General features: G+C 38.0%; 1 protein-coding gene and 1 long non-coding RNA gene across 2 annotated transcripts in view; one reads left to right on the plus strand and one right to left on the minus strand.

The window, feature by feature from the left end:
- Positions 1–1,120: 1,120 nt before the first annotated feature.
- Positions 1,121–5,407, minus strand: LOC148398195 (uncharacterized). The gene is made up of 3 exons (XR_015858585.1): positions 5,237–5,407; positions 2,163–2,263; positions 1,121–1,294 (listed from the first exon to the last, which is right to left on the minus strand). It is a non-coding gene; the product is annotated as an uncharacterized LOC148398195 (long non-coding RNA).
- Positions 5,408–5,439: 32 nt separating this feature from the next.
- dock5 (dedicator of cytokinesis 5) overlaps positions 5,440–20,680 on the plus strand; it is a 30,890-nt gene continuing 15,649 nt past the window's right edge. The window contains exons 1-14 of the mRNA XM_088375998.1: positions 5,440–5,668; positions 9,444–9,527; positions 9,749–9,789; positions 10,982–11,037; positions 11,290–11,386; positions 11,522–11,670; positions 11,772–11,907; positions 11,995–12,152; positions 13,730–13,811; positions 14,292–14,421; positions 17,700–17,772; positions 18,764–18,906; positions 19,055–19,180; positions 19,304–19,428. Of these exons, the coding sequence (XP_088232124.1) occupies positions 5,626–5,668; positions 9,444–9,527; positions 9,749–9,789; positions 10,982–11,037; positions 11,290–11,386; positions 11,522–11,670; positions 11,772–11,907; positions 11,995–12,152; positions 13,730–13,811; positions 14,292–14,421; positions 17,700–17,772; positions 18,764–18,906; positions 19,055–19,180; positions 19,304–19,428 (1,443 nt within the window). The 5' untranslated portion in view covers positions 5,440–5,625. The remainder of the gene's footprint in view (positions 5,669–9,443; positions 9,528–9,748; positions 9,790–10,981; positions 11,038–11,289; positions 11,387–11,521; positions 11,671–11,771; positions 11,908–11,994; positions 12,153–13,729; positions 13,812–14,291; positions 14,422–17,699; positions 17,773–18,763; positions 18,907–19,054; positions 19,181–19,303; positions 19,429–20,680) is intronic.

Here is a 20,680-nt window from a genome sequence, read left to right on the forward strand (position 1 = left end):
AGAGATCAAGCCATTGTCAACACTTGCTCAATAATTTTGTTAAAATGATATGTGTTAGGGTTTTCCAGGTTATCTTTATCATAGGATTATGTTGGAATGCAACAGGTAATAAATACCTTACCTTGTCCTCCTTATCACAAGGTCGTAAAACATCCCCTGAGATGTTTAGACTAGAGGACAAGGGCTTTCTATTCAGCCCACTCATACCCCCCACTTAATAAATTTCTCTTAATAAATATCCTCTTGCAGGAAGGAGAGTCCAGAGCTCTATTCGAACATCGCTGCACGCACAGCGACGAATGGACTCCCCACCTGCAGGTGTCCAAATGGACTTACTTGTCTCCCGTGTGGTTCTTGCAAAATAAGTTGGAGTGAACAAATCTCTAACAATATGCACAAATGCGGATCGACAAAAAGCATGGACATGTGAAAAAAAAATGAAATTTACTCATTTGTGTCATAGGAGGTTGTATTAATTTGATCACGTTTCATCTTCGGATATGGAGTTTCATACTGTAGTCCATGTGTCATTGGTAGGTTCTGAACGCACCAGTTTAAAATTTTTATCATGCTTTCCCCCATATGTGCAATGTCATCATTGCTCAATTGCACTTGATACTGACCAAAAAAGTGAAAACACGAAACAACAATTACAGGCTCTGTAAACTCAAATAATTGTCAGCTGATGTTAACAGACTTTTAATGTCACCTTTATCAGCTATAAATGGAAATTGTGTAAATTACAGTACAAGAGGATCCAGAAGACAGAAATACAATGCGTTCAACTGTAGTTGGAAATACAATCTCTATAAGCTTGAGTACAAACAACAGTGATTCTTATGTTGCCTTGCTGTCTGGTGCACCCAATAACATTTGAATTATTAATCAAGGTGATACCGAGCTGAAATTGTTTGACTTGTATCCTGGAAAACCAGGCCAACAGTGTAGCAGTGACAGTGGTGCAAATTTAAGCACATAGCATTGCTCATGACAACAACAACAACAATGGCAACAACAAATATTTCACACAAATAAGTCACACAGCTTTCATTTCAAAAGCAACACTTTCAGCAGTTGTGTTTTTTTTCCAGCTGCTGTTAGGTTTATCCAGCCCTAAAAGTGGCACACTGCTCCAGACAATGTCCAGAGAGTAATGTTCACGATGCTGCTTGCTTTCAGACAGCCCTCCTTTGTTTCCACAAAAAAAGGAAGTCTTTGATAAGCGTTTTGGCTCCCTCTGTTGAGCTCAGAGAATCGCCTAATTAAATTGTTCTGCCGACAAGCCTCTGTTGGCCTGTAAAACAGAGAAGAGCACTGACACTGTTTATGTTAAAATACAATTAATTACATTATTAAAGATGATATTTTGCTTTACATGGTGCGCACATTGTAACAGATTTGAAGGGCCCTTGTGTGCCAATTAAATGTGAAATAAAAAATTCCTCACTTGCAGACAAAGAAGGAGAAGAAATTGAAACCTGTGATGTTCAAGAAAGATAGTAGATCTGTATTTAATAACAGTAACAAGTAAACTGTGAAGGTTATTTATGTATGTATGTATGTATGTATGTATGTATGTATGTATGTATGTATGTATGTATGTATGTATGTATGTATGTATGTATGTATGTATGTATGTATGTATGTATGTATGTATGTATGTATGTATGTATGTATGTATGTATGTATGTATGTATGTATTTATTTATTTATTTATTTATTTATTCATCATTCACATCAATGACAACTTTACGTAGGCTACAAATGGTGACCACTGCAAGCCAATCAACTGACTTAATATTTGAAAAGGTTGTGTCTGTCAAATTTGCCTTACAACTGCAATGTACAATTTTACACGCACTAAACATTGTCAACATCCATCATGTTAAAACGAAACATAACTCAAAACTAACATCAAGCTGTCAGGTGCAGTTTTGTTGCTTGGTAGACAAAAACATCAGACAACAGAGAAGTTAGTGCACTGTACTGCTATGGCAGCGAGATGGATAAAACATTGCTTCACAGAGCAGGAAAAAATTTGAGGCATTTCAAGATAATGGCCCCTAAACAGCATGATTCAGACTGTGAAACACGTGTGTCTATATGCTAGAAAAATATAAATGTAACTTTTTGTTTTTGATTGTTGCAACAACATGGTTAACCTCGGATGATCTTGGAGATGAAGACGCCTGGGCTGGTGTGGTGACACTTGGTCAGCGGTTTTGCGACTGGCTGGATGTACTGCCAAATTGTCTGAAACGCCCTTGGAGATGATCCTTAGTAGAGAAATGAACATTCAGTTAAGGGCTCAGTTCTGATGGACAATTCACACATTGATAAAACTTGGAACATCATTGTGCTGATGAAACAAACTTACTTGAACACTCACTTAACTGCATAAAACAATATGGATCAATTCATACGTTCGGTTTGTTTTATTTCATTTAGCTGAAGATAACTTTGTTTTGACCTTCTAAATTTTGTTTTTTGCCCATGCAGATTTTTGAGATTTAGCAACACGGATGTGATGTCTGCCTCACTTTTTGGGGGTTCTTAAAATGTCGGCTTCAGCCTTACCTTGCCTGCAGGAGCCTCCAACACAAATATATCATTGCTATAATAACTGACTAGTCTTATATGGAAATAGTGTTGCGTATTGAGATTTAGTTCCTTATTATTGTGAGGAGTCATTCACATGTTGGATGTCTTTAGTTTTTACATAAATGAGTATTATGATTTATTAAATAATTAAAGGTAATTTGAACAAAGTGTGATATTTCAGAAGTGTGTATCAAATAGGTAGCACTTCGCATGAATCCATACCCGAGAAGGATCTTTTGGTTTCAAAAAAGATTGGTGACCCCTGAGGTAGATGTCAGACCACCTAAAACCCTGATGAGGACAAGTGCTACAGAAATTGGATGGAATGTTCATTTAGGACATGACTTTTTAAAACAGCACTTCATGAGGTGAGTAAAATTATTATTTAAATGAAGCATGCCCATTATTATTGCAAAAATATTGTATTATTGTATAAATATTGATACATCCCATAATATGCATGGCATGTTAGTATCAACATCTCAGCGGACACCATGTATTATTAGTGACTGCAGCAAAAGTGCCATTTAGTAAGGTACTAACAATCAGCTATCTGCAATTGCACAAATAAGTCAGGTGGTGGCAATATTGTATCCTCTTTGCGATTTTTCTATAACCTTCTATGAAGTTACATCCTTAAATTTGAGGTTTAGTGCAAATAAAGACATAAGATTTGGGGGTAAAAAAAAAGTTTTTCAGGTGAAAAGGGTAAGAAAGTTTTATATACCCTCACAATATATTCTCACTACTTGCAAACACCTTCAGATCAGTCGGAAATAGGTCACAGAAATCCTGTCTCGAAGTAAACCCTAAAAGAAATACGTAGCTTACAAAATATAATACTCAAAGAACTGCGGTTATGCCATAACTGTGGTCTACCAAGTTCCTTTGGTATAGCTGTATTATTTGCTGAATATTGACAGGAACAAGAATATTTTGAAATGATTACTTCCATCTTGTGATATCTATGAGTAGTGGAAATGTACAAATTAAAAAGAGGTTTTTGTTTTGAATCTGTATTAAGATATGTGCTTTTTATCTAACATTAAGGCTTAACTTTTGTCTAATATTTTTCCATCAGTATAGTGGCTCTCTAGACTATTCAAAAACAGCATCCACAAATTTTTAAACATATGTAGCCTTCCTAATTGCATTGGCTGTATTTTAAAACAGACCACTCAATAGACGTGAAAAAGAACTCTGACCTGTCTGAGAGAACAAGAAAGCATTGGATGACTAAACATACTGATGGCACCATTTGGCAGCAGGAAAAACACACACACACACACACACACACACAAACACACACACACACACACACACACACACACACGCACACATGCACACGCACACACCTACACACAACTACACACACACACACACCTACACACACACACACACACACAACAGGCAAACAAAAGGCTGAGTGGTCAACCAGCTCTCTGCCAACAGCTGTAAATTACTACTTCACGAAACACAGAAAAGACTATTGAGTGTGTCTTGTAATAATTCCAACTATGGTGCAGAGGCATTAAGCAAATGGCACCATAAAAGACAAATTCAACACAACTGCTTTGCCTATGCTTGCATGCTATTTTCACTGTGTTGCAGTGGAAATGTCTATCTGTGTATAACAGGTAACTGTTTACCAAATATCAGAAAATGCATGTTTTTCATTATGATGGTGTTGCATTTGAAATTAAATACAATATTGTTTTTATGACCAATCAGAGCTTCAAATGACTCTTGTCTTTGCTAAAATCTGTGCCACTAAAATTACACTCTAGGGAAGCATAAGGTAAGCGTTTAACCTCAAAGAAATTTTCATTCATTAAAGTCTTCAACATTATTATTTGCTTGGTGGGATGATTACTATGGGGAGTAATTGTGAGGATACTTCATGAAGTCCCCTCCCCCTTATCAGGGGTCACAACTGATTACTGATGTGGACTCGCAATTTGATACGCATAAATAACAAATTCACTCAAATGACCTTGTTTATGTTAAGACACTGATGCTGTTAATTATTTCACACAATAATTAGAAAAATCATGGACATGAATATATAATATAATATCTCACATATAATATATCACTGAGCAACCAATGCTGATGGTGTTCATCATGGTTTTCAATAGGTTGCAAAGTTTCGCTATTGTCATCTTTGTCATTAAGGACAAACTCTTCAATCAAATCAACACATCTAATGAATTTGTGATGTAATCTGTGATAACATTTTGTGTGAAAAGAAAAAAGATTGCAGGCGACATTGTCGTTAAGACTGTAAAACACTTCTTATTATGACATATACAGTAAAATATACAAGAAATAGTGGGGTAACTCGTAATTTTGAAATCAGGAGTCAAGGATAACTGTTAAACTCTTGTTCAAGTTACTAGATGATGATTTTGGTTTAGTTTTTTTCATGGAAGTTGACACGCTTGGCTTACTTTTGCAGGCCACATAAAAATATGTCGCAGTCCAGATCTGGCCCACACGCCTTGCGTTTGACACCCGTAGTGTAGACGTTTCTAGTTCCTATGTCAACAATTTTCCATTCAAACATGTTATTTTTTCCTTAGAAAAAATTATTATCATTTGAATGAAAGACTGCCAATAATCCAAATACTCTTACCAATGAAATTACTTGAACGCCAGTGTTATCTGATTTATGAAAATGACCAGCCTCGTACATCATAATAAATGTACCCCTTTCAAGATGCACTACATTTATTTGTACAACATTGCAGACCGCAATTGTTAAGTGAATCCTCCAGTGAACAAATGAAAAAGAGTTTTCCGAATATTTTCCCTTGCGCACCCCCCTCCGTCCAGCCCCCTCAGTTCCTCGACTTCCCTTGCACACTTTCCCCTCCTCTTACAGCAGGCATGATGGCGGAAATACTGTAGTAGACTTTTCGGGACGAGCAGGAAAAGTGTATTACCCACCCTCGTTTATCCCATTGTAAATAGTTATTTATTTATTTAGACAAATCTTTTTTTTTTCCCCACCACCACAACGCCATGACACGCTGGGTTCCCACCAAGAAAGAGAAGTACGGCGTGGGTAAGTTTTCCAAACAAGTCAAGTGGGGCTCACGTTTGTTGTGCCGTTTGAAAGTTCGATCGCGTGAAGTCCCAGCAAAGTAAAGTCACTTGAAAAGAGAGGAAAAGAAGCCCAGATTTATGGTGACTGGGATGTTGTTTACGTGGTGGATGAAAATAACTCCTTCTTATAAATTCCATAAGGGAAGTTTCCTAAGGCTGTTTCCAACGATGGAAAAGGATTCTGGATTTCAGTGGGCATGCCAACCATTCTAAATTCTAATCTCACTGAGCCGATATGGAAGTTTCTGTATTCATGAATTTTATATTACGTTAGAAAACCTTCTAGAGCTCCTGCAGGGTGAAACAAAAGGGCAACAAGTGGGACTGTAACCGTTTACACATTAGGGAAGAGTTTGCAATCGCTTGGACTTTACCACTTACTGCTTTTAGTTTAAGGTGTGGCCTTGATACCTGTGTGTGTGTGTGTGTGTGTGTGTGTGTGTGTGTGTATATGTGTGTGTGCGTGTGTGTGCGCGCGTGCAGACTGCTCGTCCTACACCTTCAAGGCAAATCCGTGCATCTGTTGTCCGAGTGAGAAATCCTTCCCTGTCGGCATAATTACTTTGTGCTTAGGTGCGCCCTTCTGCAAAAAAAAAAAAAAAAAAAAAAAGTGTTTGCTGTGCAGCAGCTGTGTTGCTTATCACATGAGTCCTTAATGTTCCGAAAATGTGTCATGCATCTATCTGTATGGTTTGGAGGCCAAAACATTGCGTGCTTTAATGTCACTGCTCATTCTGCCTCTGCCGTACTGACCATCCTTGCTATTGCAGTTCAAAACATTTTACGCATGTTTATGTATGGCGCGGTCTGCAAGAACAAACATCACGACTTTTTGGTGAGATATCATCGTGTGCTTCATGGGTGACGTTGAGGAATTTTCACGTTAATCCTTTTAGATCTCAACCGGTGTGACATTCAAAGGTACTGCACTTGATTCTGCAGTCAATGCTGTTCTCTGTTCTCCTGCCTTTGGCGTCAGAAAAAGACAGGAATCGCTTAATCATTCTTAATCCTAAAAAAAGACATCAGACCGCGAACAACATCTTGTCATCTGTCTGATTAGTCATATCTTTCCTGATTTTGGGAAACTACTTTTTAGATCAATAGGAATATTTCATTTGATATTATCATAGCATATCTCGTACAGATTTATGGGAGCCATGTCCAATGAAGCTTAAATAAACCCATGAAAGTGAACTAACTTGCTACAAGATCACAATTTCCACACAGTAGTACAGTGCGGTGGGGAGCGCGACGGTTTACAAGTTCATTCATTTATCTTCTGAACCTCTTATTCTTACGCACCCCTGTGACCCGCTGAAGCCCATCTTAGGGTGTTAGGCCCTGAACTTATAGACTAACAACCACACACAATCACACTTATGAACAATTTGAAGTGGTCAATAGGCCTACCATGCATGTCGTTGCAATGTGGGAGGAAACCGGAGTACACAGAGGAGACCCACATGGCTGTGGGGTGAACATGCAAACTCCACACAGAAAGGCCAGAGTAGGAATAAAACCCTGCACCTCAGTCACCAAAAGCAAATTAAACCGCTGGGACTTGCAGTTGAAAGATGTGTATAGCACATTATATGTACAAGACAATTCAAAGTGCTTTCCATAAAAAATGCAAAACATGACAGAAAGAGAAACAAATAAATAGTCATACTGTACAACTATAAAAATAAATAGTTATACTGTAATTACCTAGTTACTACCAACACTCTTCATTTGATCCTAATCAATCTGTTCTCTTATACGTGTTCTCTTTCTATAAGAGTATTTTTATAGTTGAGTGCATTTGTATAAGCAACATACACTGTGACACATTGTCAGTGTGTAACCATACTTGTCTCGTCAGAGTTGCCATAGCCCACCCCTCCCTCCCTTTCACCCAAACTGTTGTTATAGTTGCTATAGGAACGCACATTGGCTTGCATTCTGAAGACCTTTATATTCAGTGCAGATGTGCAATTGTTTATTGCGTCCTCATTAAATAGTACAAAAACAGAAGTATACATCCCCCTGGGCTGCAACTTGTTTTGTTTGAAGATTTAAAATTTACAGTAATATTGTTGCTAATTTTGATCAGCATGTCTGGCTTTTACTGTATGACAGATAGCATGTAGGTAGGTGACCTTTGTTGTTTAATCAATAGTTTGACAATAAACTACAGCTTGGGGTGACAAATAAACTACATGAAGTCTGAATGTTTTGCCTCTTATTTGCTGAAGTGTTCACAAAGTACATACTTGGGGCAAAAATGTAGTAAAATATGCCATCTTTTAAAGTGACATTCTATTTTACTGTGCAGCCCTATCAGATGACCTTGAACATAGATGAGAACACATTAAGTTTATTTGCCGACTACATCGCAATAACGCTGTAAATCTGATTTGTGAAAGCTACTGCAGTATGACTGAAACTACATTATTTACAGTGTCACTGGAGCTGAGTCAGATCTTTGTGCAAATATATATTTTTTCTGAGCTGTAGCATCATCCGTTTTATCAATCAGCCTGTACCAATTAGCAAGAATCAATTAATGAACCCCCGCTGCAAAATGAGCTAAAGAGGGCAGCATTGCCTATTAGTGTAGTGGATGCAAACTGTTTGTTGACAAATATCAAATGTACCCAGTGTACCAAATTAGGGCTTCACCGAAAAAGTGAAAAGAATGAACTATTGTATTCATCCAAATATAAATGTAGTAATTGTCATTCTAGGTCTGAACTCACTCAACTTACTAAATGAACACATTCTTAAAGGAGATGTGATTCGTGGGATGCAGTTCCTACCACAGTGTGCCGTTATCCCTAAAGCTTTAGTGTTGAATGGCTTGGTCAAATATGATGAAATTTTAGAAATGTCTAGATAGAAATGTCATCATGATATTGTTAGTATTGCTGCTAACTTCATGCTCCATTCAGGATTTATTTTAGACGAGGCATTTCACGGCTAAGGGTCAGTCATAATGTCCTAATAGATAATAATAATATGATGTATTACAAGTGCTCCGGAGTAGGGGACGCAGACACTCTAAAATGTATTTGCCTTGGAAATCTGTGTAAAGGTTTTATAACTCTCACTATGAGACACAAATTTAATCATTCATTTTTGGGTGAAAATTTGCTCTACAGACCAAAGTGTGATTACATTAGTCAAGGTGCACTGTGAAATGTAGCCTCCAGCACATGCAAGTTAAAACATATCGCTGCTCATAGTTCTGTGCTTGACAGGCTGCATGCTCCTGCAGCTCCCTTCAGTTATGACAAGCTAGCTATTGTGTTTTCTTTAAAATACACTCACACAATTCGTGTATATATTTGCCTGCGCATGCATTCTCACTTGATCGTGCCCATGACTCTGTAATGGTGGTGGTTTAATAAGCACAGACAGGGTCACCTTCATGAAAATAGTTGGGCAGAGTGATTACAGGAAAGTTTAGGGTTCACCAGTGGGTCAGCTGGGAGAAACTACAGGGTGGAAATATTGATCAAAAGAAAAATGAGGCCATAAAGACAGTTTTTTGAGCATTGACTCAAGCTGCCAGCTACCTACCCAGTCTCTTCACAAGACTGTTAACTTAAGGCGTCATTTCAATTACAAAATATGGCCTCAACTTCACAGTTTGCTGTTAGAGGAAACCGAGGGAGAATAAATCAAAAGGTCGCAACTACACAGGCTCAGCCAGTTTTCCTTTGATTCATTTTTTAATTTTGTCCTTTCAGCGATCTACAATTACGATCCCCACGGTGAACTGGAACTATGTTTACAAGTTGGGGATACTGTGCACATACTAGAGAAACTGGAAGGTAAGTGAGTCTGAGCACGCAGCAGGTCACAACACATCTGTCTTTTCTGTCTGAGCAAGCTGATGCATGAGATGAGAGTTAAGCTGTCATCAAACATGTTGTGTAATAATGAGAATGAGTGTGTAGCCTTGAAAATTGTCCTAAAACGAAGACTGTCAATACTCCCTTAGTCTATGTCCTATCTGTGCAATGTGATTCTTTATTAATTTAAATCTCCTCAGGCTGGTATCGGGGATACACACTACGAGAGAAATCACATAAGGTATGCAAATCATTAGCACATCATTTTTCTGAAGTTAAGAAGGGCCACAAATGGACTGTTTTATCATTTCCAAATATTCCTTAAGATCTTTCCCTAAAGTTTTAAGATCATATCAAAGGGACAAGTATGTTTATGATTGTACAAGTCTAAGTTCGACCGTGAAACTGGAAATATTAATTCCACCAGGGTTTTATTTCTGAAATATGGGTCCCTAGCATACAGCTCCGTTTTTATTCCCTCCAATTGAGCGTTTTTCTACCACATGGAGTTTTTTTTAACTCTATGACATTAGCCTTCAACTCTGCTTAGATGTCCTTGTTTTTTTTTATTTTTTTTTATCAGCCATATATAAATTTTTTGATGTGCAGAAGAAAGTGTTTTTTCGTCTTCCAGTTGGTTTTCATCCAGATCACATGATGAGAGCTGGTCCCGAGCACATTTGGAATCTCTTGATAGCAACTTTTGCATAATTGGGTCAAATAATTACACCATCGGCCCCGTGTTTTCTTGTCGTTAAATGGTGAGCAACTTTTGTAAAATAGTAAGCCAATTTTTCAATTTTCACTTAAAATGAGTTCATGTAATACTAAATAAATCGGGACTTTTTGGGAAACAATCTCATCTTGTGCATGTCGGGGCAGGTATTTTTTCCCTATCAGGTCTTTGAACACAACGTCCCACGCTATGGTGCATTCACAGCACATGAAAAACCAAGTTTCAGTATTGTCTGTTTGTAGTGAAGTTGAATCCCTCCAGACACTTGACGATCCATAATTACTTTTTGGATGAACAAATCTTTGTTCCGTTGAATTTTTCTGGTAGAATAAAGCAATGAAAAAGTGCAGCGTTCCCAGGATCAGAAGCATCTCTTAAAAAGTTAACTGAAGATTTAAATAAAGAGTTCCCGGTAGTAAAGAATAACAAATTAACCTTTATCTGCTGTCAGATTTGAAAAAAAAAAAGGCTGATTCTGATTTTGGTCAAAATGCAGAATATCAGCGTGGCCAATAATCGATCTCCGTAGTTCTTAATTAAATCTAGCATCAAGGGACCAGTGAACTGCAAACATCAGGATTAAAATGTACGGGGCAGAGGGAAAATAAATAAATAAATCTGAGTCATGTGAGTGACCGTTGCCTAGAAAAACTGAATGCCTTTTTTGGATCATTAAAGTGTTTGATTCTTTCTTCAGGGAATTTTCCCATCTTCGTACATCCACTTAAAGGAAGCTTCCGTTGAGGGGATAGGGTAAGCTCACATATCAATGTCATTTTGTAATACACTTTGCCCTTGCTTTGCCGCACCGCCAGTGACATACAAGTGCATTCATAATCATCTTAACTGTAGCTTGAGAAATGATTTTCTCAGCTGTGAAAGGAAACCATTCATCTATTTATCATGTATACAAATACTCTTGTGCCTGTTCAAATGATACAATACGCTCAGTGAGCAATGAGCCACTTTTCCAATATCCTATTATTCTGCTTTTGTGGCTGTTAGCCAGCAGGAAATAATTATTCCAGCAGATTTACCACTGGTGCAGGAGCTCGGGGCTACTCTGAGGGAATGGGCACAGATATGGCACAAGCTCTTTGTGGTAGGTTCACTCTACTCTGTTTCTATCTGCACACATTTGTGTTATAATATTTTCCACTTTTTTTTTCTTGAAAGAAGAACATTTTGTTGCCTTGTAAATTGCAACGTTACCTGTTTATAATTTTTTGTGTGGCAGGCAAACAAAGCCTCCCTGTTCAAGAGTGTTCAGCAGATGGCCTACAGTCTTATAGAATATCGATCACAGATAGTGTCAGGAACACTACCGAAAGATGACCTTGTAGAACTCAAAAAGAAAGTCACTGCCAAGATTGATTATGGAAACCGGTATGAATCTTGTTGACTAACTGCCCTACCATAGTTCGCCCTATGACACCATTGTAAACTATGTGACAATCTCTTAACCCATGTGGTACTGTGCCGTTCAGGATTCTGGGCTTGGATCTGGTGGTGCGAGATGAAGCAGGAAACACACTGGATCCAGACTTTACAAGCACTGTCAGTCTGTTCCGTGCTCATGAGACTGCATCCCGTAGCGTTGATGACAGGATACAAGAAGAGAAGGCATGTAAATTCATTGACATATGTTATTTGTCTCCATATCTGTTAAGCGATGGTGTTTTTGCTAATATGTCTTTTTTTTTTTTGCAGACACGGTTACAAAATCAGCAAATGAGGCGCCAGGCTCTGTTCAGTTCTGTTCATACTTACAGTCTCCTCATGAACCTGAAAAACTTTGTATGCAACATTGGAGAAGATGCTGAGCTGTTGATGTCTCTTTATGACCCTGATCAGTCAGAATTCATCAGGTTGGCTCCTCTCCTCTTCTCTCTGAACTGTATAGTGAGACGCCAAGATTAATTTTGACCTAATGTGGATTGGTGTAGAAAGTGATTCCATTTAATGGTCTAAAATTTGTCAAAAACCGAGAGTGACTGCAATGTAAAATTTGACTGGAATATAATGTAATCCATCCATCCATTTTCTGTAGTGTTTGTTCCCACAGGGGTCGTGGGCGTGCTGGAGCCTATCCTAGCAGCCATCAGGCAATAGGTGGGGGACACCCTGAACAGGTTGCCAGCCAATCGCAGGGCACATAGAGACGAACAACCATTCACACTCACATCTAGGGGCAATTTGAGTTAGCAGGGTGCGGGCTCGATTCCACCTTCGGCCCTCGCTGTGTGGAGTTTGCATGTTCTCCCCGTGCCCGCGTGGGATTTTTCCGGGCACTCTGGTTTCCTCCCACATACCAAAAACATGCTTGGTAGGCTGATTGAGCACTCCAAATTGTCCCTAGGTGCAAGTGCGAATGGTTGTTCGTCTGTGTGCCCTGCGATTGGCTGGCAACCGGTTCAGGGTGTCCCCCACCTACTGTCCGATGACTGCTGGGATAGGCTCCAGCACGCCTGTGACCCCCGTGGGGACAAGCGGTATAGAAAATGGATGTATAATATAATATACAATATAATATTATATAATATAACAATGGACATAGAAATTTTGGTTAATAATTTAAGACTCGAAACTGCTGCATCTTCAAGATTATAGATTCTTGCCACCTTGAAAAATTCAGTATCATCACATGAATTGATAAAAATCAACTTCCAAAATATCAGAAAATTATCAGTAGTATGTTTCATTTTTTCTAATGCAGTAAATAGAAAAAATACTACAATACTTAAACCCGCTTCACTTGATGCAAGGACAAGCAAATGAGATGTGTATAAACGGGAATAAGGATTTCACAGGTTACAACTACGTTGATTGCAGCTTATTTGATGATCTTTCATACGAACTAAAGCGTTATGAAATAAATTTTGCAAATTCTTTTGCAATATGACTGTTCAAAATCATGTCACTTTTTCACTGAAAGGAGATGGGTTTTTTTCATCACAAATAAAAACAGTTCACAGGTGTCCTAATAGAATTTCTATAGCACACTAAACAACCTCTTTTTAAAGCCCCCTTAAAAGCAGCCAGTTGTGACAAAGGGTGCTGATGGAAGTTCAGCTTTTCGTTGCTATGATGACTAAGGGTAAAACTGTTTTAAGGCTGAATCTGAACTCTTAAAGAACAACACAAGTGTGAAAGGAATCATAGCCTCCACTAAAACACCAATAGTATATATTGTATTTCCACTCATAAAAATGACACCTCATCACCAAGTTACCAAATTACACACCAATTTGTTTGTGAATCTGCTCCGCATAAAACACAGGCACATTAGCACTTGGGTTTGAACCGATTAGTCATCTTGTCAATGCGTTGACTACACCACAGCTTGTAGTTAAATAAATGCGACTCATATTTTGGGAATTAAAGGTTCTAGCCTACTATAAGGACGTACTGTATTTGCATCATATGTTTCTGTGTTTTCATACAGTGAGAACTTCCTGGTGCGGTGGGACAGTATGGGGATGCCTAAAGAAATTGAAAAACTCAACAACTTACCAGCACTCTTCACGGTAAACAAATCCCATCCTGATATTACTATTACTGTAATTTCAAACCAAAATAATGCAAAATTTACTGAGAACTGACACGAAGGAGAATTTGCTACAGAATAGCTGCTTGTATCCTGAAAGTTGAGCTGTCTGAGTTCTCATTCCTTGTACATCTTTCATCTTTAAAATCATGACTTTAAAATATTTGCATACGTGTTTCAGCTACTATTGGGAATGCCGTTTAAGCGCAATACTGAATTATCATTGAAGTATTTTATGCCCTGACATCACAAGAAGAGATTTATTTACAGCTTCTCAAAGGAAATCATGACTATCTTGACTTACAAAGTCATCCGAAACATGAACACACGCCGATGGAAGGGTTCCACTGTTGTTGCGTTCATCATTTAATATTACTTATCTGCACACGAGCTTCGCTGACATACTTTTTTCCACGAAATATACCCAGAGATCTGTATTATTTGACTTTTTGACATCCAGGAGCTTAGCAGAAGTGACCTGATGAGGCAGCGTCTCTACCTAGTGTGTCAGATCATCAGAGTTGGAAGCATGGAACTCAAAGAGGGGAAGAAACAAACAGGTGGACTAAGGAGACCATTTGGTGTGGCTGGTGAGGCTCATTTACATACAGTCTAATATTATTCTATTTATCCAATTCACAAACCATTCAACAATGAAAATGGCATTTCTTTGTCTAGCAGTTTCTTTTGAATTGTACTGATGTGGAAAGTTAGGGAAGCGTGTGCTGAATTTAAATGGCAACACCTGTTTTATGACCTAGAAAATACAGAATGAAGGACATCAGGAAATGAGTTGAGCAACCATGTTTTTGCATTTGGCCTGACAGTTAGTGGTGAAATCCATTCTTCATAGCAATTGGGATGAAACTACGGACATAAAACGTGTCTAACTCGGTAGACACATTATACGTACATTTCTGCCAGGAAAATAAAACACATTTATAAGTTATGAAGAGTTATGAACCATCAGAATTTCGTTAAAAGGAGATTAGGAAAACTCAGTCTGGTGGAATATTTTGTCTGGATGCTTTTCCAAATTTGAGGAGAAAAACATGAATATGCATATCGAAGGAAAACAGGTGGAGCTGTGCATGAAGAAAAACCTCACATAGAGGCCAAAAATGATGTCCTACTTTTAGCTCCAAGCGGCTTCCTTCTTATTAGTTCTGGTTTTGGTTCATTGATCAGTCCGTTTGTTTATTGCTTGTTGACAATGTGTATTATTATCTCCTGCATTTTTGCAACTAACCAGACTTTAAAAGACTGCGTAGAAAACTCTAAAATAAAGCATTAGCATTGCATTAGCAATCACACTCAGTAGCAGGAAACCGCTGGATTATTCAAAACATTCCGTCTGATGGTCCCTAATGTCAGCAAGAGTCCTGTGTAGGTCACTCACAACGCAAAGAATCTACCAGCTAAGTAAGTGCGTGAGAGAGAAAAAGGACTATATGGGACAGCCAATTTTCCTTTTATTGATCAGATAAAAAAATAAAACAATGTAAGGATACGAGGTTACTCACCAACGGACAAGTTATTGGCTGTTAGAAAAAGGCAATTGTTTGTGTAGTCAACCATTGGCTGCAGCCAGCATGCATGCTGTCACTCACAAGATTGTTTATTTATTCCTGCACCCTGGCTTCCTATTATAGGAAACTTCAATCATACTCCTCTCTCATCTACTAACTCCACACAGCATGTATACTCTGAAACAAAAGGCAATGAAACTTGCCACTGAAAGCAAAAAATACCGCTTGGTTCTTCTTTCCCTCCTTTGGGGAATCGAATCACAACCTGATAAACCACGAGTCCATCAACAGCACGCTGGTGAAAAAGCAGGTGGCCAACATAAGAACTGTAACAGCTTGGTCTTACGATTTATAGAAAGCAGTGCAGGAGTGTTTTTATGTCACCGGCTGTCTTTTTAAACGCATATTTTAATGAATTTTATTTAAAAAAAAAAAATTGTTTTGATGTTGAGTCAAAATGTATGTTAAGAGTGAACTATATGGCTTAAGATGTGTAAAACAGGAAGCCTTTGAGAGAAGCTCTTAATTTAAGATGTCTGGTCTAATGCCACTCTACTTTGATCATATTACCACATACTACACAAGAATGTTAAACCCCGAGTGTACGGAATTCCATTAAGTATTTAAGCTGTTGATGTTTATAAACTATGGAAGGTATGGAATTGTTGGAAACAGCTACAGACCACAGAATGTTGTTTTGTGCAGTACAGAACATTCCATTTTATGTGGTTACACTCGAAAACAGTAACTCAAATGCCGTACACTTTATGTAATTTCCTCACAGCTTAACACAGACTACCAAATCATCGGTGGTGAGCAACTGCAAGAGAGTCAATTATGGTCAAGCCTTTGGCCAGCATTTGAAGTCATTTTAGTGGCGCTGCACTGTATTTATTTCTTTATCTTTGCTTTAGAATACGCACACCGAAAAATACAGAAACAAAATTAAAGTCCTATAATGTGTATTCTTTTGAGCAGTTCACATCAGCCACATTGATCTTTGGTTTTGCGGCATCCAACTATAGTTGTGTGAGATGATTTGTTTTTTTTAACCCTAAAAAAATATTAGTCAGTTGCCAATTCCTGCTCTGGTGTCTATAGTCCTAATGGCACTACTGGATGAAATAATAAAGTGCATTTTGAGCAGTTCACATCAGCCACATTGATCTTTGGTTTTGCGGCATCCGACTATAGTTGTGTGAGATGATTTGTTTTTTTAACCCTAAAAAAATATTAGTCAGTCGCCAATTCCTGCTCTGGTGTCTATAGTCCTAATGGCACTACTGGATGAAATAATAAAGTGCACTAATCAAAGAAAATTCTCAATGGGGTTTTTCATTGATCTAAAATGTCTTTTGACACAATTAACCACTCACTTGGTTACAAAGTTATCAGTAGTAGGAAACAGTTTGTCCAAATAGGTCCCCATAATTCAAAATGCTCTTATATTACCTCTACTGTAACGCAATGGTCTCTGAACAATCCTTTTTACAAACTTTCCAAGTTAGCCAAGAAACTACCCCAAATCTGCCGTACATGATTTGTGATGCGACCTGTCTCAGCATAAACGAGCAGACAGATCAGCGTTGTGCTTCTTGGGCTGTTATCCATCATTGGCTTTGTGCGTAACTCATAGTGACAGTTATGCTTTTTTTTCTCAGTAAATTAGACATCAGAATGGTTGGCTATAAACGGCCCAAAAAGCCCACATAAAACCTGATGTATCCTCCACGGCGGCAAAGAAAGCTGTTGTGTGTGTGCAGCCGGAAGTTTCAATTAAACACACATTTTTTCCTGTCACAATTCTCATACCTGCCGCCTAGATTTCTGATTGTTGCAAAAAGGTTTATGTATGCTATGTATATTATTAGAACATCTTGTACATTAAAAAAATACACCAAACATGATGCCTGTATGCTATGTATAATATTATTAGAGCATCTTGTACATTAAAAAAGACACCAAACTTGATGCCTAATCTCTGTAGACTCTAGCTTGTCATGTTACGCCTACACAAACACACTACTACTTCCAGTCACAATTCTAACAGTGGCTGTCTTGCAATCATTAACATAATAAAAAAAAGTTTCCCTTGGATCATTGTTTGTGTCAAAAAATAAAAAATTAAGAAGAAAAAGGAAAACATCTGAATAAGATTTTTTGATGGGGAAAAATAATGAGATTTTCACCAATGCTATTTTGAATGCTGCTAACAACCATGTGTGGCAGTCTTTCCACTTGCTCCATATTTAATTGTTTTGTTGTGTTATACACAAGAAATTATTTGCATCCAACAAAGGCTACTGGGGGACGTCTTTAATGCTTTGGTTTGATTGCAGTGATGGATGTAACAGATATCGCTCATGGCAAAACAGATGATGAGGACAAACAGCATTTCATCCCTTTTCAGCAGTGAGTCTTTTGATGTCGCTTTTTTTGTACCTTTGACTGGGTCAACTTTATTAAAATGTCACATGATGATGGAAATGTTCTGGAAAACCTTTTGCCTTGCTCTGGTCACAATGTTTGATCAAACAAAGGCAAAATACAAAGAATGAAAATGTCTCAACTTTTCACTGAGAGGTCTGAAATCCGTCCATCCGTTTTCTGAATATTTTTTCAAACTACCTGGACTGCATTTATTTTCCACTGCACCTTTTACCATTCAGATATGATGATGTCATACGTGGACTGTGTGTGTGTGTGCGTGTATTATAATGTATACATGTATATTGTGAAATCTTGTGTATAATGCCAACAAGCGCCATATTAATACAGCAGTAGTGTAGGTAGAGTACTTTTTAGTCTATTTAAGTATCGATTGAACTTGATTTCAGGACAATGTTGTGTTGTGTAAAACAGGTAAACCATCTCTAGATATTTTACAACTGAAGCTTTTATGAAGAAAAAAAAAACCCTCAACAGTTCCATCAGCCTTTTGCTTTTCTTTTTGCTAATTAATTTTGTAAATAAGTGTTTTGTGTGCAATAATGAGGACATTTGCTCCTCAATGTCATTAGTTCATGCAACACAGAATGACACAGCCTCGTACGTGGCAGAGCTCTAATGCTACAAATTTCAGCTTTATTGCTGATGACAATAAAATCAAATATGAACACTGTTAACTTTGGATGATTGTTTTTGATTGCCCTTCTAAAGCCCGGCCCATAATTGACACAATACATATTTGGAGTGACCTAACTTACTGCATTGAGGTAGTATTGTATTGTGATAGTTATGCTGTTCTTTTTCCTGTCAGCGAACAGAAAGCTATTTTGAAGCAAACCTTTACCACTGGATGCATTGCCTTTGCTAAACCTTGCTAAACCATTTGTTTGTCAGCTATCAGATTTGTGGTTGTGTTACTCCTTTTTTCTTATTTCCACTTTCTGCACATTCTCAGGATAGCTATGGAGACCTACATCCGTCAGAGGCAGCTCATCATATCTCCCCTCATCCCATCTCGAGTCATAGGAGAGAATGAGCCACTCACTGCTGTTTTTAACAAAGTCATTGCCACGAGGGAGGTCAACCACAAAGGCCAGGGTAAAATGAAGTGCTCACATAGGTTCTATCCCCTGTGATTTTAGAGTTTGTGCTAAATTCACATTTTGTAAAATAAATCATGTGTGAATGTCCACAGTATATGTTTTGGTGTCTGCCTCATTGATTTTCTTTTCATGTTTGCTGGCAGGCTTGTTTGTGACCCTCAAACTGCTCCCAGGGGATCTTGCACAGGTCAGGAAGGACTATCCACATTTTGTGGACCGTAGCACAGCGATCGTCAGAAAAATGGGCTTCCCAGAAATCATCCTCCCAGGTGACTTGTAATGTTTGTTCTACATACTGTAAGGCCATGTTCATTCAAATTGCCTACAGAGCAGCAAGTAGGGTACATAAATTGTTGGCACATTTACCTGATCAACTATTCTCCTTCCTCCAGGTAACGTGAGGAATGATATTTATGTAACCTTGCTGCAAGGAGAATTTGACCGTGGTAAAAAGAAGACGCCCAAGAATGTGGAGGTCATACTGAGCGTGCATGATGATGAAGGCAATGCCATGGAGGTAATATTGGCCAGGGAAAAATGTGCACTTTTTACTAATATGATTTTCAATATTTAATACAATATTTATTGGTAATTGTCATTAACCACGTACGATGACATATTCCACAGACTGCCTTTTGACTGATTCATTTTTATTCCTTTTAATTGGTTTTGATTTCGTTTGTCCCCCTAAATATACCACATGTTAGCACTGCAAAACCTGATGAGTTGTTTCAATTCAAATGGTTTTAGGAAACCGATTGCAAAGATTCACATAAGCGAACAGAACTGTTTGATTAGCTTACAGGTAACTCATAATGTTTAAGTAGCACAAGTGAAATCAACTTGGAATTAAAATGTTGCATTCAGCCCAATGTGTTTGAAATGAATCAACACAACTCTTCTGAATGAAGTATTTGTCTTTTTCACTCACGTTACCACGTAAGTTACATGAACTCAGTTGTATTTTATTAATCAAATTATTACATTTTAAATTTGGAGCAACTCAATCTGTTTGAGGAAATGAGTTGCAAAAATGTCTTTGGGTTTGAATAACTCAAACAATTTAAGCATAAAGAAATATCTGATCACCAAGAGACTCAGATGTTTCAGTAACACAAGTGATTTGAATTTAATTCAGTTAAATGCACTCAAACCAACTTGTCTGTATTAAGTACTTGTCTCCTTTACTCAAATGTTACCACTGGAGTTATAGCTACTTAGAACTACTTATTTCATCTAAGAAAAAAAAGTATTTCCTTCATGCTTTTGTTACATTGACACAACACACAAATACATCTTCAACCCTTTATTAAGTGGAATGCTGCACACTCACAAGTGAGACATTGCAGAAACAATGCAAACATCTGCACATGTTCGGACATAAGAATTAAAAAGGAACCCAAAAAAAATCAAATATTGCAGGCATACTAAATAAACAAACAAAGAACCAAACACAAGCTCACTTTCAAGGCCTCCACTTTGGGGTTGAGCTGCTTTCTCCCAGAAACTCAAATGGAACTCAAATGGGGTTCATAGATTAGTGTGAACAGAACACAAACAAACAAACAAGCAAGTCTGTGCAAGAGTTGTGGCACATTACAACCTGACACTCAAGGATGATTGAGACATAGTGAGTTATAAATGGAATTCTTGCAGGCATCTCTCTTTCACTGAGCACTGCTACCAGAGCCACTGATTCCTCCTGGGTTGCATCCTCCTCCTGAAGAGAGAATGTGTGTGTCATTGTTAAAATAACCAAGTCCATAAAA

Source organism: Syngnathus floridae, chromosome 5 (assembly GCF_059516105.1).
Source record: "Syngnathus floridae isolate MCC-2025c chromosome 5, RoL_Sflo_1.0, whole genome shotgun sequence".
Classification (NCBI taxonomy): domain Eukaryota; kingdom Metazoa; phylum Chordata; class Actinopteri; order Syngnathiformes; family Syngnathidae; genus Syngnathus; species Syngnathus floridae.